General features: G+C 25.9%; 1 protein-coding gene across 5 annotated transcripts in view; it reads left to right on the top strand.

The window, feature by feature from the left end:
- LOC135929181 (putative uncharacterized protein DDB_G0282133) overlaps positions 1–26243 on the top strand; it is a 71761-nt gene that overhangs the window by 9295 nt on the left and 36223 nt on the right. For 3 of the 5 annotated variants that reach the window (XM_065465722.1, XM_065465724.1, XM_065465723.1), the window contains exons 3-10: positions 14836–14988; positions 15032–15164; positions 15839–15912; positions 15956–16073; positions 16122–16492; positions 16536–16617; positions 16660–16791; positions 16837–17144. In XM_065465722.1, the coding sequence (XP_065321794.1) occupies positions 14836–14988; positions 15032–15164; positions 15839–15912; positions 15956–16073; positions 16122–16492; positions 16536–16617; positions 16660–16791; positions 16837–17144 (1371 nt within the window). Of the gene's footprint in view, positions 1–7129; positions 7185–14835; positions 14989–15031; positions 15165–15838; positions 15913–15955; positions 16074–16121; positions 16493–16535; positions 16618–16659; positions 16792–16836; positions 17145–26243 lie in introns of those variants that run through there. The other 2 variants (XM_065465725.1, XM_065465726.1) reach the window with 2 other exon arrangements.

The following is a 26243-nucleotide window of genomic DNA, read 5'->3' as shown; positions in this document are numbered from 1 at the left end:
CTTCCTCAATATTTATTCTTTTTATGCGCTCTTCAGCATATTTATAAAATTGATGAAAAAGGTCCTTGTAAGCTTGCCTTGACAACCCTATTCTGAATTGTTAATTATATATCTGAAATAGTTTTTGATATTTTCGTTATCTTTTTTTAGATAATTTTTTTCAATTAGTTTTTATTTCTTAATATGAGATATTCCAATTTCGTTTAAAATGATATTGAGTATTCATTGATGTGGATACTGTGGTGTTATTTATTTCTTATTCGCTGTCGGAATATATTTTTAAATATAGTATTCCGCCTCAAAGTTTGGAAATTGAGATTCTTTTTATAATTAAAGTGCTTAGATTCTATAAAAATATTTAAGCATTTATATTTATACAATATAAATAATTTTATGAAAAAAATATAAAATGGACATATTTGTAAAATTAATTAATACCAGGGCTCTGTGCATGAAAACGGGCTTTTATCTTTCAACAAGTAATTATTATATTTTCCTGCAGGAGATATCGGAATCTAACTATCTTTTTTAGTAAATTTAATCCTTTATTATAAAAACAATTAACCTTTATAAGTTGTCAATAGTAATTATCCGGCGACTTAAAAAATATTATTTTTAAATATGAGAATTTTTTAAAAAATAATTTTAATAAAAATGCGTTTTTTTATATAGAAGCAACATCTATTTTTGAAAAAGCCCATGGCTGTTCCAGGTTAAATTTTTTACAAATAGATATAAAATAATAAATTTTAAAAAATTCGGAAAGCGAAACACCTCGAATTTTCATTCAAAATTTATAACATAAATAAAAATCGTAACAAAAATCCTTAATATTTACTAGCCTATAATACCGTTACAAAATGACATATAATTTTTATTTATAGCATCATTATATTTTAAATTATCTCATTTAAATTAATCTTATTGTTGGAAAAAGTCATTTTGGTACTTTTGATTATTAATATTTCAGGAACTATTAGTACTAGGTGGCTAAAATTTTGGATTCGATGCTTTCTAATTAAGTTCTCTCAGTAGGCAGAATTTAATCGAAATTAAAAAGGTCGAACCGAAAAGTTTTAGATTTAGTATAGAATTACCAAACCAAAGAATTTTGAAAATGGGATGAGGAAACAAATTTGATTAAGGTACTTGAAACGAAAAAGAATTTTCAAAAAGGGGCTATTTTAAGATGAAAATGAAAATATGACATGCTCCACAAGTGAAATGCCCAAAATACTCGATATTCATCTCGGTGATGAGCACATTGATATTCTTATGGCCAATCATGACTCACAGATTATTATAAAAAATAAACTTTTATCATATTTTAAAATATATGGATAACTGATAGTCTGCGAATGTTTTTAGTAAAAAAAGGAGTCAACGAATCGAGAATTTTAATTTTGCTTCATTCCATATACGAAAACTTTCCAAGTCGTTGGCTAGTATACTCGATAAATAAAGATCCAATATATTATTTTTATTGGAAATTTTTTTCAAATTCGACAAAAAATTTTTAAATGAAGGCTTTAATAACTGGAAACATTTTTCAAATCGCATAAAGGATCATGAATCCTCTCACAAACATATTGATAGTCTGCACAGTGGATTGAGCTAGAAAATCATAATCATTACTTTGGAATAGAATTTAAAATGAAATTATTAACTTAATATGAAATATAATCGTAGAAAAATTATTCATCCTATTAAAAACGCAATATACTTTTCCATAATATTAGATGTGATCCTTCAAAATCTGCCAACGCTGAGTCTAAACAGAAAAGAGTATATATATATATATATTCGTTAGACAACTCCAAAAAGATTAATTTGCGACTATTGATAATCGTGCCATGTCATCAAGTAGTAGATTTAAACTGTGACAACCACAAGGCTTTAAAAAATGACACAGATTTATTTATAATATTCGAGCTTGAACCCCTTTAAATATCCTCTCATATTTGATCAGATATCATGTCCACTACAATTTTTTTTAGTAGATAATGATAAAAATGTTTTTATAAAGGCCTAGCTATATTGGAATTGATTTTAGAAAGCCAATAAACCGCTAATTTATTTCAATCCTGGTGGCTTATCTCAGGTATACAGTCTAACTAAAATATTTTTTTATCGAGCCAGCCAACGACTAGACAATTTTATTATTGGAAAGTTTTCTCATTGGTTTGAAGTAAGGCTGTGCCGATATTAATTATCGGATCTGATCGGTACCGATATTTACCGTTTTCCAAAAATATCGGATCGGGCCGATATCTGTAAAAAACCCGATCCGATCCCTTTACTAAGCAATTCTTAAAACTTTTGAGTAATGAAACTTTAAATTATTATTACATCATATTTATTATTTTTTTAATAAAAATTTTTTTTTAATATATTTAAATAAAAAAAAGATATTTAAAAAAATAATAAATTTTTTCGAGTTTCAGTGAGTTTCTATTTACATTAATAATATTTTCTAAATAATTTGTTTTTAAACAATGCAAATGTTATTTATATTTTTAAATAGATTTTAAAAGTTTTTTATAAAAATAGAAAGGAACATCCAAAGTTTTATTTATTTTAAATTTTTTTAAAAAATAATACCAATTGCTTTAAATAAAAGAATTATTTTAAATATGGTTTCTGAATTATGGAAATATTTTGATAAAGATAAAGAGAATTTTGCATATGCATTATCTGCGGAATTCTAATTTCACGGGGAGGAATAATGAAAAATTCATTTAATACAACAAATATTCGGAAACATTTAAAGCGATTACATCAAACGGAATTCCAAGAGCTAATACAAAAAAACGAGAAATATTAGAAAAAATAAATCAAATTTTTTAAAAAAAGAGCCCTGAAAGTCAGCCAACAATATCAGTATTTTTAATAAACTATTATTTGGAAATATTCTGATCCTTTGCCTGAAAATCTAGAGGCTTTTATATTTATTTAAAAAAATCTAATATATTATAATTTTATATGTTAAATATTACAATTTTATATACCAACATAAAATGATAAATTATTATATTTATTTTATCTATTATAATATAAATTTTTTAAAAATTATTGTTGAAAAAAAAAATTAAATTAAATGCATAATTCTTTTGCATAAAAAATATTGATTTCTTAATTACATTTGGTTCAAAGAAGGGTGCTGAAAAATCAATATAAATATCGGATCGGGTTTGAACCAATATCGGAAAATATCGGATCGGTGAAAAATATGTGGATCGGCACAGCCCTAGTTTGAAGCAAAATTAAAATTCTCGATTCGTTGAGGGCCCTTTTCTACTAAAAACATTCGCAGATTATCAGTTGAGAATATCTATGAACTCATCATAGAGTTGGATATTTTTGGTATCTCACTTGTGTGGCGCATATTTTCAATTTTAAACTGTTTTAAAATAGTCTTTTTAAAAAAAAATTAATTATTAGCTTTGCACTACTTTCTTTTTCTTTCTCAGCACTTGAATTAAATTTGTTTCCTCTTCCCATTTTAAAAATCTTTTGGTTATGATTCTATGGCGTCTACAAAAATTCAATTCACTTACCAGTATTTATATTAATATAGTTTATTTTTTAGGGTTTGAAATTAGCATATTATATAGTAGGGGATATGTGCCATGAATGGCTATGTTTTTGCTTCTTTGAAAAAAGGTATTAAAATTTATGTTTAATCAAACAAATTTTATATCAATGTGTAGCCTAAATATTAATCTTTAAAATAAAATTTGAATCAAAGCTCTATGTATTTAACCTTATGAGCTAAATGAGATTATGTGAAAGTTGTTTTTCTGATATACTATGTGTTAACTGGTCATATATAAATATGAAATAATACAATATGAAATACTTGTAAAAGACCTACGTTAATGTTTCTACATTTATTAGTAATATAAAAAATTAATTATACACTAATTTAATTATTATTAAAATCTCAATTTATTACCACATCTATTTAATGATAATATTATAAGTTAATATCTTAATTATCTTATACTAAACATTCTTAAGCTTGTTCATCATTTTATTTCATCAAATGTTGTTTTGCAAGAGCTTTTAAGTTTAATATGAATATGAGAATGTGCGAATTGTGGCCAATCAATACATGGCCAGTCAATACTCACCCCTCTATTATTATTAAGCGCCTTTATATGTCTATTAAATAAAGCTTTTAAAGTCTAATTTTTTGTGTGAATAATGCTTAATGCTTAAGGATAATATTAATATAAAATATCATTAATTTAAATTAGTAATTTATTCACTAAACAAAAAAATGTGTAACGTGATTTTTCCAGAAAGAGGTACTAAAAACAGTTTATTTGAAATTTTTTTTTATTTAATTCCTCTATTCAATAAATTAACTTAGGTAAGGTACATATCATAAATATATACATTTTGACCAATTTTGAGAGATATTGGTCCAATAGGTAAAAAGTTAAAGGGTGGTGGCCAGTCTTCACACATGACCATTTATTGCACATTTCCCCTATATATTAAATTAAAAATTTAATATTTGAATCTATATCTTAATAAATAATAACTCAATCTAGATTAGAGTAATTTTAACCGGGTCTATTTTTATTTTAACATAGACTAATTAGAATATTTTAAAAGTTCTTAGCGATTGCAACCACAAAAACAGAACCTTTACGAGAAATGGACCAAATATTTATCAAAATAATCATTTTGTAGAAATCGTTTTATTATAAAGTTATTTGTTTCTTTGCTAATAGAAAATTTAATTTTGTTTTCAAAAAATTTTAATAAAAAAATTAAATTTCTTAACTAAAAAATAAATTAAGTTTATTTCAGAGCTGTGAATCCGAATCCTTCTAACTTTCAATATTTTACTGATAAAACCCTAAACCTCTTTTTTTAAATTTACGGTTCAGAAAATATTACATTTTTATTTATTTTAAAAAATATATTTAAAATAATATATATAAAACGATATTAAATTAAATATTAAAAACATGCAAATATATTTAAAACATAAATAAATTTTTTTATTTTCAATATAAAAACATATTTTGGCAAAAATTATCTTGCGTGGAATTCTTTCTATTATATTTCAGAGCACTCCATATATGTAAAAATTTTAATATTTTACAGGCATATTTTGTAATTATTTTTATAGATAATAATATTTATTAAAGGAATATTTATTTTTGTTTGTTTTAAAATTAGAAAAATTAATAAATATATTAACATTCCTAATATCACTCTAACCCCATTGTTTCTGACACAATCGATGCTTTTGGACCCATAGCCAAGGATTTCTTCAAATCACTCTGCCAAAAAATGCGCTTAATTTCGGATGATCCTTAGGAGATTTTGTCTACGCATCAACCTATTTCAATGGAAATTTGTAGGTTACTTATTGCCATAACATAGAGGCACCTCCTCAAGTTTTTTTTAATACATTACTTAAATTTAATTTTTAAGCTTATATCTTATATTGTAAATTGTAATCGTTTTTTAATCAAAATAAAACCATCATTATCAAAAAAATTAATAGTAAGACCAATGAATAGAATATAATCACAAGGTATAGCTTTATTAGTTGCAAGTAGTGTTGTTAAACGGCGAATTTTTTATTAGGAAAATTATTATGCAAGCCTTAATATTTTACTCATAGGTGGCACAAAGGTTTGAACATCTTTTAACAAACGAGGCTTAGACAATATTTTTTTGGCAAAAATATTTAGTTAGTATTTTTAAAAATCGACTCAAATTGAGCTGAACAACACTAGTTATAAGTTGTAATGCACTCTCAAAGTTAGGAATAAAAAATCGATTTACATCTCGATTTTGGAAGATATGAAAATTCGTTTATATTTTAATTATAATGATGAATTTTATGGAAGGCCTAAATATAGTAAAATATCTGTTATTTTTACTAAATTTTATTAGTCTTTATTTTTCTGGGCACGAACCCTGAACTCATCTGAACCTGGTTCAGAAATATTTCACTGAACCAGAACCCAAATCGGAACCCTTTTTTCAAAGGAGGGTTCACAGACCTGTTTTTTTTACTAAAATATAAATCAAAATTTGTTATAATACTTATGGCTAGACATGCCAAACCTTTTTTCAAAATACATGGATTTTGTACAAAAAAAGAAGAGAGTATATATAAAAAAATCTTATTTTTCATGAGGCTAAAAATAATTGAGTATAATTACAAAATTTAGCGGCTCCTAAAATTGCCTAATTAAGACTGCCCCGCTTGCCCCCCCCCCCTCCGTCTGCACAGGCCTGACTCTGCAAGAATGTTTAAAATAAATCAAACCTTTATATATGAAATAAGTAAATAATAAATTCGTATTATTATATAACCCATAATTCTCTTAAATTCTTATGTTTGCTGAAACAGTCATAAGAGTTCTTCCATATTAGAAATATTATGTTGATAGGATTAAAATCCTTAATTTTTTTTTACATTCATATAAAATACTAGCTGATAACCCCTCAAGAATGACGGGGTGGTTGACGGTACTAAATATATAGTTCATTAATATATTTTATAAAAATAATTAAAATTTCGAAAAAAGAGGTGTATATCACACCTCATAAGATATGCTTAATTTCTGATTCATCTATCATCGAATAAGGGAGAAAGGCATGATGTCCCGTCTTTACAATATATTGTTAAGTTAGTCTCCCAGCATTAAGAAGGGGGTTAAAGAGATTTTGTTTAACCGCCAAACTGGAAATTTGAAATTGTAGCAGATATTTTTGACGTCAAAAATTTTCAAACCCTTTAGCAATCATATTAGGCTCCCAACCAGGATCTCCATGAGAAAATAATATAGGGTATACCATTGGGTCTAAATTAGGACTTAACACGTTAAGGATTACTAAAAATTTTATATCTCGTTTAAAGGGACGTTCTCCATCATTATTTGTAGATATTATAACTACGTCATCAAAGGCAACTTATACCGCCGATGGTGGCTAGAACGATCTCCGCGAAATATATTAATATTTAGCAGCAATACATCTGAAGGTTTGCAAGGAATAACCCAGCTTTCTCAACTTCACCTAAGGTTTTAAAACTTAAAGCATATGGATCAACACATCTAAATGTCTCATGATATTTACAATCAGAATTGGCAGGGTGCTGAAGACGTCCTGCAATGGCCTGAGATTATCTAGCACATACTGAGCAAAATGTAGAATATCAATATGTGAATATAAATGAGATGTGATAAATTTGCCCATGAACTTTAAAACAGCCAATTACCTGGTAACTATCAAATTTGTGCTTCTAGACAGGGATGTGAACCCGGACCCTGAACCCTCCTGGACCCTCGTATTTTGGCTAAACCCGGACCCGGACCCTTTTAAAAAGTGGAGGGTCCAAGGGTTCAGGGTGTTAAAAATTTTTAAATTAAAATTATTTTTTTTTAAATTAATGTAATATAAAATTTTTATAATTTTATTAATTTTTAAAAAATAATGTAAAATTTTATTAATTTTTTTCGTGGAATCTCCCTAAAAAATAGTCACTTAAAACTATAATTGATAAAGCAAGGGATGTTGTAAAATATTTAAGAATTCCCACAATTGTTAGAATATTAAAATCCATGAAAATGTAAATGGCAATTTTAGATTGCACAACACGTTGGTCCTCTATATGTATGATGCTAGAGCGATTATTAAGTTTGAAAGATTTCTGTAATGATTTTATCATAAAAGCATGTGAAATCATTTTGTCAGAAAATGATTGGAATCAAGTAAAAGAGCTTACTAGTGTGCTGGTTCCTTTAAAAATAACAACATTAAAAGTGCAAGCAAATTATGTTTATCGGATTTTTATGGCATATGGTTAAGATGTCGATTAGAGTTAGGGAGATTAACAAGTTCTTTTTCAAATGAAGTATTAGAAAATACGAAAATAAGAGAGCAACAATATTTACAAAATAGTGTTGTATATGCTTCGATATATTTAGACCCGCGATATCAGGTTTTATTAAGTAGTGAGCAAAAACAAATGGCTATAGACCATCTTGAAGATTTATGGCATACCTAAAACTCTATTATTTACAATACATTGGTGGTTACAACAATATCTACTGGTTGTAGCGATAACATTGATAATGATAACGATATTGATGATCTGGAAATTTTAATATTAGATAGAGAAAAAAAAATTAAATTATCATCTGATAGAAAGGAGCAAAAAATATCTATTGTATCTTTAATAGAAAAGTTCTCGGAAGTTATGAGAATAAATAGAGATGCAAACATTTTAAAATTCTGGGAGGAAAATTCTTCAAATATACCTTTTCTAGAATCGTCATGGCTGTACCGGCGACACAAGTACAATAATTTATGTATTATAAAAATGACTATCTATTTTAGGTAAGCGTAGAACATGGATTTTCATCGTTGACTAATTTACGTGGAAATCTGAAGGATGATATTTTAGAAGATATCATGATTGTGCGATTGAATAAAATATTTATAATATAAATTATCTCATTTTGAATTTTAAATATGTATATATTAAAGTATAATAAAATGAATGAAAAAAAGTCTTATTTTGAGTCATTATTTTTATGTTTCCTCTGAACCCGGACCCGAACCCTGGACCCGGGTCCTTTTTAAATTTATTACCGGACCCGAACCCTTTTTTTGTCGAAGGGTTCACATCCCTGCTTCTAGAGATGCAAAGGCAATAGAACTATTGTAAAACGAATATGACGCATAAAATTTTTGAGCAAGGGGTTTAAAGGGTTAAATAAAAAGATTTCTTAAATATTCAGGATATTATATAAGTTTGACTTTACTCTTATGACAACAATGGGTGAATTTACCATCTGAAGGTCTTTCGGCTAAAAAATTTAAAGATTGACGAAATTGGCATATTAAATTCGCAGGAACACAGTTATGTTTATACCTACAATAATACGAATCGAATAATGGAATTATTCGTATTCGTTTAAATTGAATAATGGAATTATTCGTATTCGTACGAATAATAAAATAATTATTCGATTCGATTCGTCAAATATTCGATTCAATTCGAAAATTTTATTTAACCGTAAATTAAAAAAGATAGCATATTAAATTTATTTTGTAAAATTTAACTATGGATAAAAGACAAACAAATTTTATTAGTAATATATAATGTAGAAAAATCAATATAATATTCATATCATGTAGAAGACAAATATACCAACAACAAATTTTTTAAACACAATGTTTTTGCAAAAAGTCAAATTTATGATTGCTCCATCATCAAACAAAGGAGAAATATCTGGTTCGCCCGTCATTCTTGACGGGATAGCTGCTAGTTATTTATAATTGTATATGTGTTATAAATTACATATAAATAAATACTTTCTTCGTTCATCATAAAACAATTTTCGGAAGTTAATCTTGTATTAAGAATTATTCGAATAAAAACAGCTGTTAACAACATTTAGAAATATAAAATGTTTCTTCATTATTCCACTAATAATATATGATTATTTTTCGATATTTATTAATATAAATTATTTTAATCGAATACTCTCGAATAATTCGATCGAATAATAGATAAAAAATTATTGATTCGAATAATTGTGTTATTCGTATTTGTAAAATACGAATCGAATCAAATTGAATCGAATAACAAATAATTTGTTTTAGGTATAGTTATTTTGCTCCACTAATGGATTAATATTATGGAAAATGTATTTTTTCCTAAATCGTCTAGTGCAAGCACGAATCATATCAAATTTATCTTATAATAATAAAGTGTTATAGAGTAGCTTTTAAATGCCTTTTTTATTTAAATGATCAATCTTAAAAACATATAACTGTATATTTATAAAGCAGGGGGTCTAAAAGGGGTAAATATTATATTGATCATTGGTGTCCAAGAATTTATAAGTCATGAGCATGGATTTTTCTTTTTATCTGATTTAGATTTTTAATTTTAATAAAATTTTAAGTATATAGGTGAATAACAAAAATTATAATTCTCTTTTACCAAATAATACTATCCTTTCAATTAAAGAGGTAACCTTATTTCCTAAATTATTTTTTCATTAATTTTAGTACAAATTTCAATATTTTATCCCACCAATAAAGGATTTGTAATAATTTATTTTTTCTATTATGCACCATCAAACCTATCATTGACCCTTAATCAATACAAAAATTTTAATGTGTCTCAAGTATATACTTTTCATTTTATCTGACTTTAGATTTTTATGAGTAAATTTTTACCCTAATTCTTGACATAATAATTTACTATGTTATTTATATATTTTTTAAATTAGCTATATTATTTTATATAGATAATCAATGAAGAATATAAATTCTTATATACCTAGGAATCCAATCTTTAAAAAAGATGTAACATTATTTTCTATTTATTTTAGGATGTCAATTTTAATTAAATCTCACAGAGGCAGAGAAAAGATCAAATTAAAAAATATATAATTTATATCTATAATTATATCCAAACAAAATGATTATATATTTATTTGCCTCTATTCTCATTTCCAAAAAGGTTTTATATTTTGTTTAATTATTATTTATTTCTATTTAAAATATTAATTTTTATCTTATAAAATGATGCAGATAACTTAAAAAATATAAATAACAGTAAATTATTATGTCACAAAAAATTAGGGTATAAATTTCTTATAAAAATCTAAAGTCTGATAAAATGAAAAATATATACCTAGTCACGAAAAATTTTGTTAAGGGTCAATGATAGGTTTACGTATCCTTTATTATTGTTAAGATATAATTGAAATAAAAATAAATGAATATTAAATTAAAAAAATATGGGAAATAAGGTTACCTCTTTTATTGAAAGGATAGGATTATTAGGTGAAAGAAAATTTGTATTTTTCATTGTTATTCATCTATATAGTTAAAATTTACATATAAAAATTAAAAATCTAAATAGTCAGATAAAAAGAAGAATCCATAACTCATAGATTCTTGAACTTGGTTAAGAGTCAATAGTAGGTTAGGCAGTGCTAAAGATTATATTTAGCCCATCAAGAATGATAGGGAATTCAAATTTTCTCCTTTATTCAATGATAGATAAATTAGAAATTTTCCTATTTTATGAGATCTTATTCAGAAATTTATATTTAATTAGATAAGAGGTTATTCTAAAATTTTTAATTATTTTTGATAATATGTTTATGAAATATTTTTTAGATTATAAATTGCAAATATATAAATAAAAATTTAGTTTAAATGATTTTTTATTGTGCACATAAATTAAAATTACTAAATAATTTACTTCATAAACATATTTTATAAAAAAAATGGAAAATTTTAGAATAACCCCTCATCTAAATAAATATAAATTCCTGAATTATCTCATAAGATATAAAAATTTATGATTCATCCATCATCAAATAAAGGAGAAAATTATGATTCCCCATCAATCTTAATGGGCTATCAGCTAGCTTAATATATAATGATATAAAATATTAAATTTATACATAAATTCAAGAATTAAAATAGTCTTTAAATAAATGTCTTATTTCTCTTGGTATTTGATGCATTTAAAATTCTACTGATCCCTAAATTTTCGGAATAGGTATAAGTGTGTATTCAATTTTATCATAATAAATAATATATTTTATAGGCATTTTCAACTGATAGCTTTAGAATGAATGGCAAACTTATCAGTAGTTATGCCAAATGTGTATTCAATCACTACTTTACTTACAATGTTTTTCTTCTGGACTGGTATTTTTCATAGGATATCATAGGTTTTTTAAGGAGAAGGCTAGATCAGACAATGATATTATTTGATACAAGTTTAGGAGGAGGAATAAAAAGTGTTTGATTTTCGAATTCTAAAATAATTAAAAATTATTAATAGTTATTAAAAATTTACTTTGATATAAAGTACTATTTCTGAAAGTGCCACCATCATTTTGTTTTCCATATATAAATTTGCAATTGCTATAAGCTAAACCAAGCAATTGATTTAAAGGATCTATAATTGTAAAAAAGGGTTCCAGATTTTGCAGGACTTATTATTTTTATGCGCTTATCATCTAATGAGCCAAGGCAATATGGAAATCCATGTTTCTCAAAATATTTTTGTGCAATCTAAAAATATATTAATATCTAAATTTATAATACTTTAATCCGCACATACTGCATCTAGACGAACACTCCCCTTGTCAAAACCTTGTACAACCTATAACACAACAAGAAATAATCACATGCCTCAAGCATATGAAAAACAACAAAGCTAGGGGTCCAGACGATATTCCAATAGAAAGCCTTAAAGCACTAGGAGATGATGGAATACATCTCCTCACAAATCTATACAATAAGATACTTGGAAATGAAGAGGTTCCCCAAAAATGGAGGCAGAGCTATCTAGTTCCTATCTTCAAAAATAAAGGGGATCCACATAATTATCAAAATTACAGGGGCATAAAACTAATATCACACTGTCTAAAACTATACGAAAAAATAATAGAAAAAAGATTAAGAGATATAATCGTAATAGGAGAGACTCAATTTGGCTTTATGCCTGGTAGATCAACAACCGATGCTATCCACGCAATTAGGCAAATGAGTGAAAAATACAGGGAAAAGAACAAAAAGCTACACATGGTCTTTCTCGATCTAGAAAAGGCCTTTGATAGAATCCCAAGAAAACTTATCTGGTGGGCGCTACGCCACAAAAATTTTCCCGAAAAATATATAAGAATAATACAGGATATGTATATGGGCCATACAACAATGGTCCGTAGCACAACAGGTACTTCAGCTCACAATAGCCGAAGGAGTTCATCAAGGGTCAGCTCTCAGCCCACTTCTCTTCATTACAGTAATAGATGTATTAGCACAGTCTATACCTCAAACAGTCCCGTGGAATATGATATTTGCAGATGATATTGTGATACTTGCCGAATCTAAGGATGAAATGAAAGAAAGACTAGTGAGTTGGATAAATATATATAGAAACGCACGGATTAAAAGTAAATAGAGAAAAGACGGAGTATATGGTGATAGGAGGAGATGAAACAGAGAGTATTGATATAAATGAATGGCAGATATCGGCAATTGAAAGCTGCAAATATTTGGGCTCCACTATACAAACAAACGGCACAATAGAAAAAGAGATAAAAAGTAAGATTAATCAAGGGTGGCTAAAGTAGAGATCTTTATCTGGAGTGCTATTTGATAAAAGAATCCCACACAAATTAAAGGGAAAAATTTACAGTTCCATAATACAACCAACTATTCTATATAGTTCGGAAACATGGCCAACCAAAGAATCAGACGAGAGAAGTCTACAAACCATGGAGATGAGAATGCTAAGGATGATTGCTGGGGTAACAAGAAAGGATAAAGTGCGCAGTACAAGAATACTAAGTAGTTTAAAGGTAGTGCCCATTAAGACTAAGTTAGTGGTAAATAGACTTAGGTGGTATGGGCACACAATGAGAAGGCCTATGAACTATATAGGAAATAAAGTTAAGAGTTTGGAAGTGATGGGCAAACGTAAAAGAGGAAGGCCAAAACTTCAATGGGGCCATAAAGTTAGAGCCAATATAAAGAAGTATAAATTAGATAAAAGAGATTGTATTAATAACATAAAGTGGAGAGAGATGTTGAAGGAGCTTACCAACAGAAAAGGTGAAAGCTAAAGACAAAAAAATAAATAATAATACCTTCTCCCAATGTTCTGTTGGAACTGGCATATGAATAGCTTTTAAAGTTTTCTATAGCATCACATACTGGAATGATGGTAACAATGCATTTTGCTCATTCTGCTTTTTAACTTGGTTTGTTTTTTTCATATTTTGGTAGTTGGGTCTTGTTGAAGAATTTAATTTATAAAAAATAATATAATTTTAAAAAAACTGAAAAAATTATATTTGATTGTTAGATCATTGCTTTGATATCTGAAGTGAATGAAATGGTAAGTGTATGAATGTTTTAATTTAGTATGATATTATCATTGGCCCGAATAAGGTATAAAGATTTTTATAGGACAAATATATTTAAAAGAATACTATTCGCTAAATTTGATTGACGTTTTTTGAGGATTATTAAAATAGATATAATTTTTAATTTAGAAATAATAGCCAGTTTATGTATTTTCCTCTTAAATATGAATCTAAATATAAAATGAAAATAAATATATTATTATATATTAAACAAAGTATGATGAATAATTTTGGAGCGATAATTGTGGTTTAGAAATGCTATAATTAAATTATTGCTTATAATTAAATTCTTTTAATGCCTAATATTTTTATAATAGATAATTTAATAAATATTCAAACAATAACTCAAAAAATTTTTTTTAATCTCCACTCATTGCTAAATTATATTCTTGTAGTGGTAAACATTTTTTGAACTCTAAAATAAATAAAAATCATCATGCAATCATAAAATAGCCATAATTTTTTTCAGTCGTAATATTTTGATGAAAATTCTTTATATAAGAAGTTTTTATATGAAAGTTAGAGAAATGTGACTGACAATTACTCCTAACAAATTTTAAAATATTGCTTATTTTTTATTCATATTCTTTATTATGAAAAATAAACATATTTGAAAATAAATAAGTTTCATAATGATCGAGAGACCTTTAGATGGCTCAAATTGATAATCAAAATATTAGGGTGAGGGTCATATTCATAAAATGTGAATCGTGTACGAATAATGAAAATTTATTTGAATCATTTTTTAAAAATTATAATCAATTTTTTTTATTTTAAATAATAAATATTTTTATTATACATACTAATAATAATAATAAGGAACTAAATCACTATTATTCATCGTCATTAAATGTCTGATAATTATAAAAATTTAACAATTTTGTAGGAAACAGATTTAAATGTTATAATAAATAACAGTCAAAATTATGAAATAACATTTTTGCTTGAACCTTTTATTCCGAACAATATTATGAATGTTTTAACACAATTTTATTATGCAAGAAAAAATATGAATAGTTATAAGGAATTGCGAAAGGAAGTTGTAAATTACTTATAAATTTAACAATGAATATATTATTTAGTGTTTCGATGATAATCACTTATTAAAAGATCAAACCCAAATTGTATCAAATCATATTACCTTATATGATAAAGAAAAACAACATATTGGTACTCAAACTGATGGGAATATCACTGAAAATCTGTTTTTTAAATGTAAATATATTTATTCATATATCTTTTCAGATACTCTTCTTTTTTATATTATTCTTATTATATAATGAAAACTTTATAAAAAAAATGATTATTAAATTTCTCGGGCTTTGTCTGGCATATTTTTAAAAATATTTCTACAGATATAATGATATATTAGGAAATCAAATAATATACCTAAAACGTTAAATTCCTACTAGAAAATGTGTAGAGAGACCTTTGATATTATTGATATATTTTTTTGATACAAGGTTAATCCTTTTTAAATCGTATTTTGATTTTATAGTTTTTACAAATAAATTTCGATTAGAGGGGTAAAGGTAGCTCCAAATAGAACTTTGGAAATTTTTGAATAGATCTCTCGGCTAAACCGTTAATAATTTTTTTATGATGGAAAAAGACATAATTTGTTTAATTCTAAGTTTTTATTAATTTTCCTTAATTCCAAACTGATCCTTAAAAATATTTTTACAAGTTACTCCACCCTCTACCAGCCAATCTTTAATGAATGGAATAGATAAGCAAAGAAAGACATTTGATGCTAGATTTTTGAGTAAAATTGACTTGAAATGTAAATGAAACAACATAAATTAAAGGGGTTTTCACAATATCTTCATAATTTTTATGTAAAATTAAATATTTAAACATTACACTTAGTTGTTTATTTTATTTTAAAGGTGTAAAAGATTGCATTGAACCAAATTTTCCATATGATCACAAAACGGAAGATATTATGAAATTGCAACATAAAGTTTGTTATATTTTTAAATATTGTTGCTTATAAATTTAATAAGATTGAATCGATAACTCGACTTTTATACATGATTGGAGGAAACGATCAGGTAGAAACAATTAAAAAATTATCAGAGTTATCTAAAGATGAAAATAGTTGTCAATTATTGAATAATTCAGGTTCGATATTTTTTATATTTTATTTTTTAAAAAAAGGCCTTTGTTCAGGAGTCACTTCTTGGCTAATAACCTTTATATACCAATTTGATATTGGAACCATATTTAATAAGGTTTTCCAAGACGTTGATCTAAATACTATAAACTATGATTGTACGAATTCCATTTCTCTCGCAAATGTAGCATTAAATGTTTGGTATGGGAGACAAGTCGATATTAACAAATTAGCTTGCATCGCCTTAAAAAATCTCGTTATATTAAAACCTAAAATTTGTTCGTCATTGTATAATCACAACAAAGGTACTCAAAAAATTATTGAGTTATTGAACCAATTAAATACTTATTTATACTTTTTGATTGAAATCATTGTCAAAATATCTAACCTTGTTTTCACGACTTATATCAAACATTCTGGTTTAAAAGTTAGTTTAATGTTTTTTTAATTAAATAAATTATTTTATTAAGCATGAAGAGATTTTGGTGGATACAAATTTTAGAGAACATCATGTAAATATTTATAGCGAATCGGATATTGATTTTATAGAAGGTGATAAAGTTTTAAATGACTATATTTTATATTTAATTACAGCTTCTAAAATGATTAATTCTGACATTGATATAAATGATAAGATAAATATAATAAAACCACCAGTTTCCGCGTTAACTTCTTTATTTAAACTATCATTTGATCAAGACAATAGAAATTCAATGATTGAATTGGGTAATACATTTTATTTCTTAATTTTATATTACTTTATTTGATAAGGCTGTACTTCTGCTTGTAGCTTGCTATATCAATTAGACTATTTTTTATTTAATCGTCCAATTGATAAGTCTGTTGATAGGAAGAAAGACAGAGGAATTCAGATGATACATGCTTGTGGAAATATATTTCATAAATTAAAATTTAATATTGTTGATGGGATCAAATGCTGTGTAAGGTATTGTGGTATGATTATTACAAATCTAACATTCAGTCATGACTCTGAGATTAACCATCTACTCTGTTCACAAAATTATTTTTTACGTGCATTACTAAATATCGCCCTTTCCAAGGATATTCATATGAAACAAGTTTAAAAAAATATTCATTTAATTATGATCATAAATTAATTAAAACATAATAATTACATTTATCGCTTTCAACTCATTAAATAATTTAACATATTTAAACTAAATCCAGTTATTTATCAATATCAGCCCCTCTTATTAAGAGTTGAACTAAGGCTGTAATGACTTTCTTTTTCTAAAGATAATTGATTAGTCTATATTTCCTAAAAGCAACTTGATGCTGGTTTTTATTGGGCTTTGAACATTGATTTACATTATAATTTATGGTTTTATATCCAACATTTAAATATATTTATAAAGGCTCATTTTTATTTTAATTTTTTATTTTTTTTAATAAAAGGTATTTATTTATTTCAAGAAAAATATTAACAGATTTCTATCGCAGAAATTTTTTTTAAAAAGAAGATCCTTTGAGAATGCTCAAATAAATTTTTTGATCAAATTTTACCTAAAATTTTAAATATTTTTGTAAAAAACCTTTCATAAGTAAATCGAATGTGATTTTTATGCAATTTCGATCTTTTTTATAGCAAATTTTTTATTTTTAAAAAGCCGTATTATTCCTATTTGTATTTATTTTTTAAAATTGAAACCTTTTAAAAGATAAAGCATTTACTACCATGGAAAATAAATTAAAAATTAAATACAAATATGAATAAAATAAAATATATTAAAAAAAAACAAATAAGAATATATTAAAAATTATATAAAAAAAAAATATATATAAATTTTATATAGAAAAACATTAAAAAGAACTTTAAAAAATTTAATTCGACACAAGTGTAGCCCCAGGTCTAGAGAACTGCAAAGTAATTTTTTCGCAACCCGAGCCCGAATTTAAAAAATTTTTTTGTCCAAGCCCGACCCGAGCCCGAGCACACATTTTTTAGTCCAACCCGACCAGAGCCCGACCCGAATAAAATTTTGCAATTTAAGTTTTAATATTATAATAACCAAAAAAAAATTTATGTGTATTTATTCAGTTCAGCCACCTTAAATAAAAGTTTATTTGACGGCCATAATCTATTCAAGATATATATTAAGTTGCATTTTATTAAATTTGTAAAAAATATTATAAAACGATTAATATACAAGCGAATTTAAAAATTATAACGATTATATAATACAATAAGCATCATTTACGCGAATATAGATATGATATAAAAGTTAATAAATATATAAAAAATATAATGAACATATTATATTATATTGACCTCATCAATATCATTATCAAAATTATCACAAAGTGAATAATTATGATATATAAATAAAGAGGCATCCAGTTTATCTGGCTTTAAACGAGTCCTTCTCTCCTCAAAGGCCCTACCAGTAGCTGAAAACGCCCTTTCACTGCTAGCCGACGAAGCAGGGATAGCCAGGAATTTAAGAGCTAAAATACTTAAATTTGGAAACTCATAATGGTTTGTTTTCCACCATTTTAAAATATCGTCATCAATACATAATTCGGATCTAGGTGTTTTTTTAGCTCGTCAACTTCGGCGCTAGCATCAGAATACGCATTGTCAGCCTCCCATAGAGAGAAGTCCAAAAACGTATCTACCACCTCTGTAGTTTCTTAAGAAAAAAATATTCATTAATATTAAGATATATATTTACTTTATTATTTTTTAATAAATAATTTTATTATTAATTTAATAAACCTTTATTTACTACTCTATCGGTTGAGCACGAGTTAGATGGTGAGTTGTTTAAAGACTTTTGCTCAATCACATCTCTGTTGATTTTCTCTGCATTAATCAACGTGTTGATATGTTGACACAAATCTTTATAATGTTCCCGGGATAACATTTTCATATCCCGAAATTTTGGGCACAAAAACGTCGAAATTTGGTGGAATAAATCTATTTTAAATTTATCCACCAATATTTTCCGGCATCTTAATGAAAGCTGGTTTACCTGATAGTAAGCTAGGATTAGCTAAAAAACTCAATATTTTATGATAACATAAAATAACTTTGTGAATAGTAGGTTTTAAATCACTCTCAAGTTCATCACTCGCAATTTTATAAGGCGTCAGAAACTTGATCAGATCCCTCATCATTTCAAAATCAATATTTTCAAGTCTAATCGACTCTCCTCTGGAATTGAGGATTTCCAATATGTCATTAAATTGATTAAAGATCGATTCAATCATATTCAACCTACTATTCCACCTAGTCTCAACACACATGTGGAGAGTTTTATCTAGGCGATTAACTAATCTAAAATGTAATGATATATTTTATTAAAAAGTTAATTTAACATACCCACTCTGTTTCATATACGTTACTAAACTTTTACAGTCATTAAAACATTGATTTATCTCCGAACAAGATTCAATATTTTTGTTATCAAAAGTATTTTTCAATACTGTATTTAATAGATGAGAAGCACAATTTAAACGCTTATGATTTTCAAAAGCTTTAATCATATTAGCTCCTTGGTCGGTAATAATTGGAATTTCCGATAAATAGGCCCTGCTGTATCCTGATACAAAGAATACATGGAATTTTTATAAATATTTTTAATGAAATCAATACCTAACAAGGTGAAATTTCTAATAATTTCCTTTTTGATATTTTCCCCTGTCTTTTTTTCCTCTTCAAATTTGCATGTAAACAATACATTTTTATTTAGTTTCCAGGAATCATTTATAAAATGAATTGTTAGAGTTACACATGATATTTTTTTATAATCATCAGTCCAAAGGTCTGTGGTGGCTATAAAAAATTATTAATAATTTAACCATATTTTCATAAATTTGTTACCAGCACATCGATCCTTTTTCATATATGAGTTTAATATAGGAAATAATTTATTGCAGATACCATCAGCAGTATCTACTGAATTTCTAGAAATTGTCGTAGGATTTGGAATGATGCTTTTAACATCAATATTTCCATATATTGAACCAATTTTGGCAAAATATTGGCAACAATCAACAAAACCTTCCCCATGAATTGTATCAAATGATCTCAAATCACGTCCACAAAACATAGTAAGCACCTTTACTCTTTTTTCAATTTTGTACAACTTTTGAGTTTTTTCGGATCAGTACTAAAAAGACTATCAATTGTTAATTGTGTCTTTTTACTCTCTGCTGTTGTACTTGTACTTGTATATACACATTTATGTCTTTTAAGTTGATTTGTGCCTAAAATAATTTAATAAGATCATATTTTATGTATAAATATCTAACCTGTTGTTATTGAATTATATACATAAATAAATTTGCATATAATACAAATGACATAATTAAGCTTTTCTTTATTTTAATCATATATAAATGAAAATTTCTTCCATACATCGGATTTTCCATTAAGATTCTCCCTTACTTCATACTCTTTTGTCTTAATCTTTTCACCAATTCTTTTTAATTTTGCATCCATTGAGATAATTTTTTTAATATGGCTGTGTCTAAAATCTAAAAAAAATATTTAAAATGACTTTAATCAATTAGATTGAAATAAACAGAGTTGGGCAGTACTGCGAATACTTGTATCTAAGATACATGATACAAGATCCCTTTATATCTTGTACTCAGTATATTTTGACATTTTTAATAAGATACTAATATCTGTATCTAAGATCCTTAATTCTGAAAAGAATCTTGTATCTTTTTCATTTTCTTGACAAAAGATACAGATACAGATTCTTTTTAATATTCATGTTTTAAATTTTACATATCACAGTATACATCTTATTTTCTTTGAGAATCTTGTATTAATTTCCTAATTTTTGTCTGCCATATTTTAAAATATTGACAACCAAAATTAGCTGGAAAATTTACAACTCATGTTAAGGTAGATAGATAAAAAAATAATAATACCAAAACGAAATAAGTAAAGATTATATTTTATATATAAATGTAACTTAGAATATCATTACCAATTTTATATAATATTTTTTAATTTCTAGGATGATTAACATTTATGGTAGTGAAATTTAAATTATAGAAATAAGTTCCCCTGAATCAAATCCCAATCTTAAATTTTATATGGAAATTTTTTAAAACAAATGTTAAAAAAGACAATGTATAGGCTAGATAAATAAATATTAAATAATGAATAAAACTTATCTTTAGTACATAAAATATGTCTTATCTTGTAATTCACGGGAAACACGCAATTTAGTGATAAAATAGTTTGGTATCCGGTTGTTAGGTTTATAAAATAATAATTAATAATGACATGACATGTTAATATGATTGACATTTTAATCCTAAAATGTGATAAATATTAAATAATATGATTTTATAATTAATATTATAAATTATTCTGACTATTTAAGGTATTAATATTATTATTTATTGTCGGGTCGGGTTTTCGGGTCGGACAGCTTTTATAACCCGACCCGAGCCCGAACCCGAGAAATTTTTTGTTGATGTCCAAACCCGACCCGGGGCTCCAATCGAGTCGGGTCGGGTCGGGCTACGGACAGCCCGTGCAGTTCTCTACCCAGGTCAGCGGGAAACAATGTTTATTTTGTTGATTTGTTATTGAATTCACTACAACAAAAGAGGTATATTAGTAGAATTTTTTACAATAATTTATGCTCCTGATTTAATGCGATGTTAAGAGTGATTTCATCTCCTCAACTATGATCATGGAAAAAACTGTGGATTTCAGTCAATCTTTTTATATTCTGAATGCAAAATATATAGTAGATAATGACTACAGTCGGGTAATCGCTCCATTTTTTGATTTAAAAAACGGCTAAACCAAGTTTTTAGTGAGTGTCTTTGAAAAGATAACCCCTGGAGAAAGCTGGAAGAAATAAGTCGTGTCTCAATACTTTACCAATTTTTTGCACGCATTAGTTTAGCCATTATTCAGCTATAATATTTATATCTGCCATATTTTGGCCTTTGTGGGTAAAGAAATAACTAGAAATATAGCCAAATTATTAAGTGCGCAAAATTTAAATGGATTAAGAGCTTAAATTTCCTTTAAGAAAAATATTTAATTTACAAAAATAATGTTATACCTTTCTATGTCTAAATATGTGAATGTTAAATATAGTATACCAAAATAAATAGCTTAATCACTATGCTACATATAATAAAATTAAATTTTATAGGCTTGAAAAGAAAAACATTCAAAATCAATTCTCCTAAAAGATTGGAGTCTAAATAACATTGGAAAATTTTCAACTCCCACAATTAAGAATATAAAAATTAAAGTCAACATCAAAATAAGTTATAAAAAAAGTCATCAAATAAAATACGTAAAACTTTATTTTAATAAAATTTCATTAGTTTATTATTAGGGGTGACCGATACCACTTCTTGGAGGCCGATCCGATATTCCCGATATTAATTTGATATCGGCCGATTACCGATCCGATATTATATCTAACTTTGCTTTCTGTAAAGCAATGGTCTTAATTTTTAATATACTTTTTATTAGTATAACATCTATAATTTAACTATACGATCATAACATATGTCATTTAAATATATTATAATGATCAGTTATAGTTTATATTCAATTCAATTGCAATTTTAAAAGTATATAAAATATTCTTATTGATAAATCACTTATTTATATAATAAGTAATAACATTAATCTATTTACATAATAAGTAATAAACAAATATATTATGAAATTTGAAATAAATATTTAAAATTAATATGTCGAAGATTTTTTTTTAGAAATACCAAAATTTCCAATTTATCATATGGGGACTGTCAATTTCACTAAAAACAGATTCTGAAGAGATTATCGCACACTTATAAACAGAATGCGCAAAAAAAATAACCATATGGCAGAATGTTTATTAATTAATTATTATTATTAAAAAATTAAACATAAAAATGAAGATTTTATTTATAAAAATAAATGGTTTTTAGATATAACTTTTTTAAAAAATTATATATTTTATTTTTAATAAAAAGGCCATTTTTTATCGGATCGGAAAATTTTATATAACCGATATTTTAAAATGGGTGAGATATCGACCCAATCCTATCAGATAAATAATATCGAATCCCTATTTATTATTCTTCAATATTTTTGAACATTCAAAAAATATCTTTTAAAAGGTGGTTTTTCTTTAATAATTTAAGGTCCAGAATAAATTTAATTAACTATGCAAAACTCATGATGGAAGAGCTTTTGAAAATGGGACAGGCCTTTGGACAAAGAATTTTTAATATAATGTATTAATTCTACCATAAAAATCCTTTCCTTTAAAAAAATCTAACATAACTTCCAAGAGTTTAATGCCAATATTCTAAAAACAAAACTATAGTATTTTAAGTCACGATTAAATATATCGCAATATAAATTATGTTATTATAAATATACCCTTGTAAAAGGAGACCTTTGTAGGCAATTTTTCTAAATGATTTCATGTTTTACACCCGGAGGGTGTATCTCATTCCCCTCACTAACGGTCTCTCGCTGACCTGGGATTACAATTGTGTCGATTTTGAAGCAAAGTATACTCATTTTCTGCCATCGAAAAGGCAGAAGTCCTTGAAAAAAACAAATGCACTTTTTATATATTGGTATAGAACTAATTAATAAATGTGCAAAATTTTAAGTTGGGGCCAAGCTACGTTTAGGAGATATGGTATGGCATAAAGCATGGAATTTTTTTATTCCGGGATTGGGTCTGACTTCAAATTCATCATTTTTTACATATGCGTAATTAATTCCAGTTATATTTATTTTATAAAAATTAAATGAATTTAAGGTTTTTAATATTTGATTCTCATATGGACACTGAAGGTAGATTTTTCTGCTAACCTTTTGGTAATGTTTGTCAAGGGCTATTATAAAAAAATATCATTCCGCTTTGATTCCAAATTCAAGTTCATGTTAGCTTTAGATTATGAATTTTATTATAAATTTTGATTTTAAAAAAACCGATCATTTTACTTTAGAAAAAAATTGATCTAAATCTGCAAATTTATTAAAGCTCACTTTTATACCAATACGAATTTCTTTAAAATTAGAATATAATTCCTAATGATAGCATAAAACTCGTATTTCCTTCAATTGGTTCTCTCTTTTAATCATTATTGATATAAAACGGTTTTCATTAGGCACTCTTTTAATCGGAACTATGAAATTTTCGAATATTATCTATAAAATAGTCTCAAAAACACTTCCAGCCTTTATAATATTTGGATTGTATAAAACACCTTTTTCCTTTGACCAAATTTTTTGCTGTTCTAAAGTTTTTCTTGTTTTTAACAAGAATTTGATAAAATCGGTAATCAGGGAAGTGAACCCTTCGAAATAAAGGGTCCGAGTTCGGGTACAGGAATAAAATTTGAAAGGACCCGGGTTCGGGTCTGGGTTTAAGGAACATAAAAATAATGACTCAAAATAAGATTTTTTTTCATCATTTATTATTATTCAATATATACATATTCATAATTTACAAATGGAAAATTTAAAAATGAAATAATTTATATTTTAAATGTTTTATTCTCGCACAATCATAATATCTTCATCCTTGAGATTTCCGCGTAAAATAGACAATATATATTTAAAAGATGAAAATTCACTTTCTACCCCTTACTTAAAATAGATAGTTATCTTTATAATATTATTGTACTTGTGTTGACGGTACAGCCATGAAGATTCTAGTAAGATATATAATTCTGGATATATTGAAGAATTTTCTTTCCAGAATTTTAAAATATTTATATCCTTATTTATTCTTCTAACTTCTGAGAACTTTACTATTAAAGATGCAATAGGCATTATTTGATCCTCCTTTTTATCTGATGATAATTTGATTTTATCTTTATCTATAAGTAAAATTTTAAGATCATCAATGTTGCAATCATTATTATTATCACTACAGCCAATAGGTATAATTATAAAAATTTTATATTATTTTTACATTAATTTTAAAAAAAAAAATTTTAAGTTAAAAATTTTTAACACCCTGAACCCTTGGACCCTCCACTTTTAAAAAGGGTCAGGGTTCGGGTTCAGCCAAATTACGAGGGTTCGGGTTCACATCCCTGCCAGCAATATCTAAATTTTTTCATTTCAAGAACGTGTTTCAAATTTATTTTTCAATTGCTTAATGATTTCACATTGATCGTTATTATTAAAATTATCTTCTGAAAAAATTTTCTAAACATATTTTTACAGCCTCCACTTAACTACTATTTATAACTTATTTTTCTTAGTCTTCACTTAATTTTCTATCTAGGTTCTTATAATTTTTTATTAATTCACACACAATTTATCATCAAAGTTTTTATTCAAATACAATAAAAATTAAAGAATCCAAAAGAATGAATAAAATCAAAGAATGATAAATCGAAGAATATAAATCCAAGTATATAAAATCGAAGAATGATAAAATAATAAAAAAATAATTCCCCAAAAAATATATTAATCCTTATTTATTATTCATCATTATGGTTTGTTTTTATATTCTACCTATTAACAATAAGCAATATTGTTGATTGGCATTTAAATTAAAAAATATTATAACTTTTTACCAAGGATCCAAACCGAAACGAATAAGGTTCGGTTCAGGTTCTGGTTAGGATAAAAATAACGGTTTAAGGTTCGGGTTCGGTTCGTAAAAAATAAAAATAACGGTTTAAGGTTCAGGTTCGGTTAGTAAAAAATAAAAATATCGGTTCGGTTCGAAACTCTAAAAACTAATTTGAAGACTTTTATATACAAACCTACATTCGAATTATGTATAGGGAAGAATATTTTTTTATCATTAAAATAAAAAACACATTACATAAAACCTCCATTTTTATTAATTACAATAAAATAATATTTAATTTATAAATGTAACAAATAAATATCATTGATTTAAATATGAGTAATATTTAACTTTTTTACAAATTTTTTTTATTAAGCCGCACAATGAATATATTTTCAAGATTCGTCTCACTCAAATTAAATTTATAAGGCGATAACATAAATTTAATTGGTGAAAAACATATTTTCACATTGGGTACCCGGCACTGCCAGTATGATATCAAACAATTTGTATTTGTTCTTCATCATTTACAGATTTTTGATTGTCATCATCACCTCCATAAATAATTTTACCATTAATAAGATTTGCCCCATTGTCAGTTGTTATAGTGTATATTTGTGATGTTTAGAT

The sequence above is a fragment of the Gordionus sp. m RMFG-2023 genome, chromosome 4, assembly GCF_954871325.1.
Source record: "Gordionus sp. m RMFG-2023 chromosome 4, tfGorSpeb1-WG-v2, whole genome shotgun sequence".
In the NCBI taxonomy this organism is placed as follows: Eukaryota; Metazoa; Nematomorpha; class Gordioida; order Chordodea; family Parachordodidae; genus Gordionus; species Gordionus sp. m RMFG-2023.
Note: the sequence above shows the minus strand (reverse complement) of the source record. Positions and strands in the feature narration are given on the sequence as shown.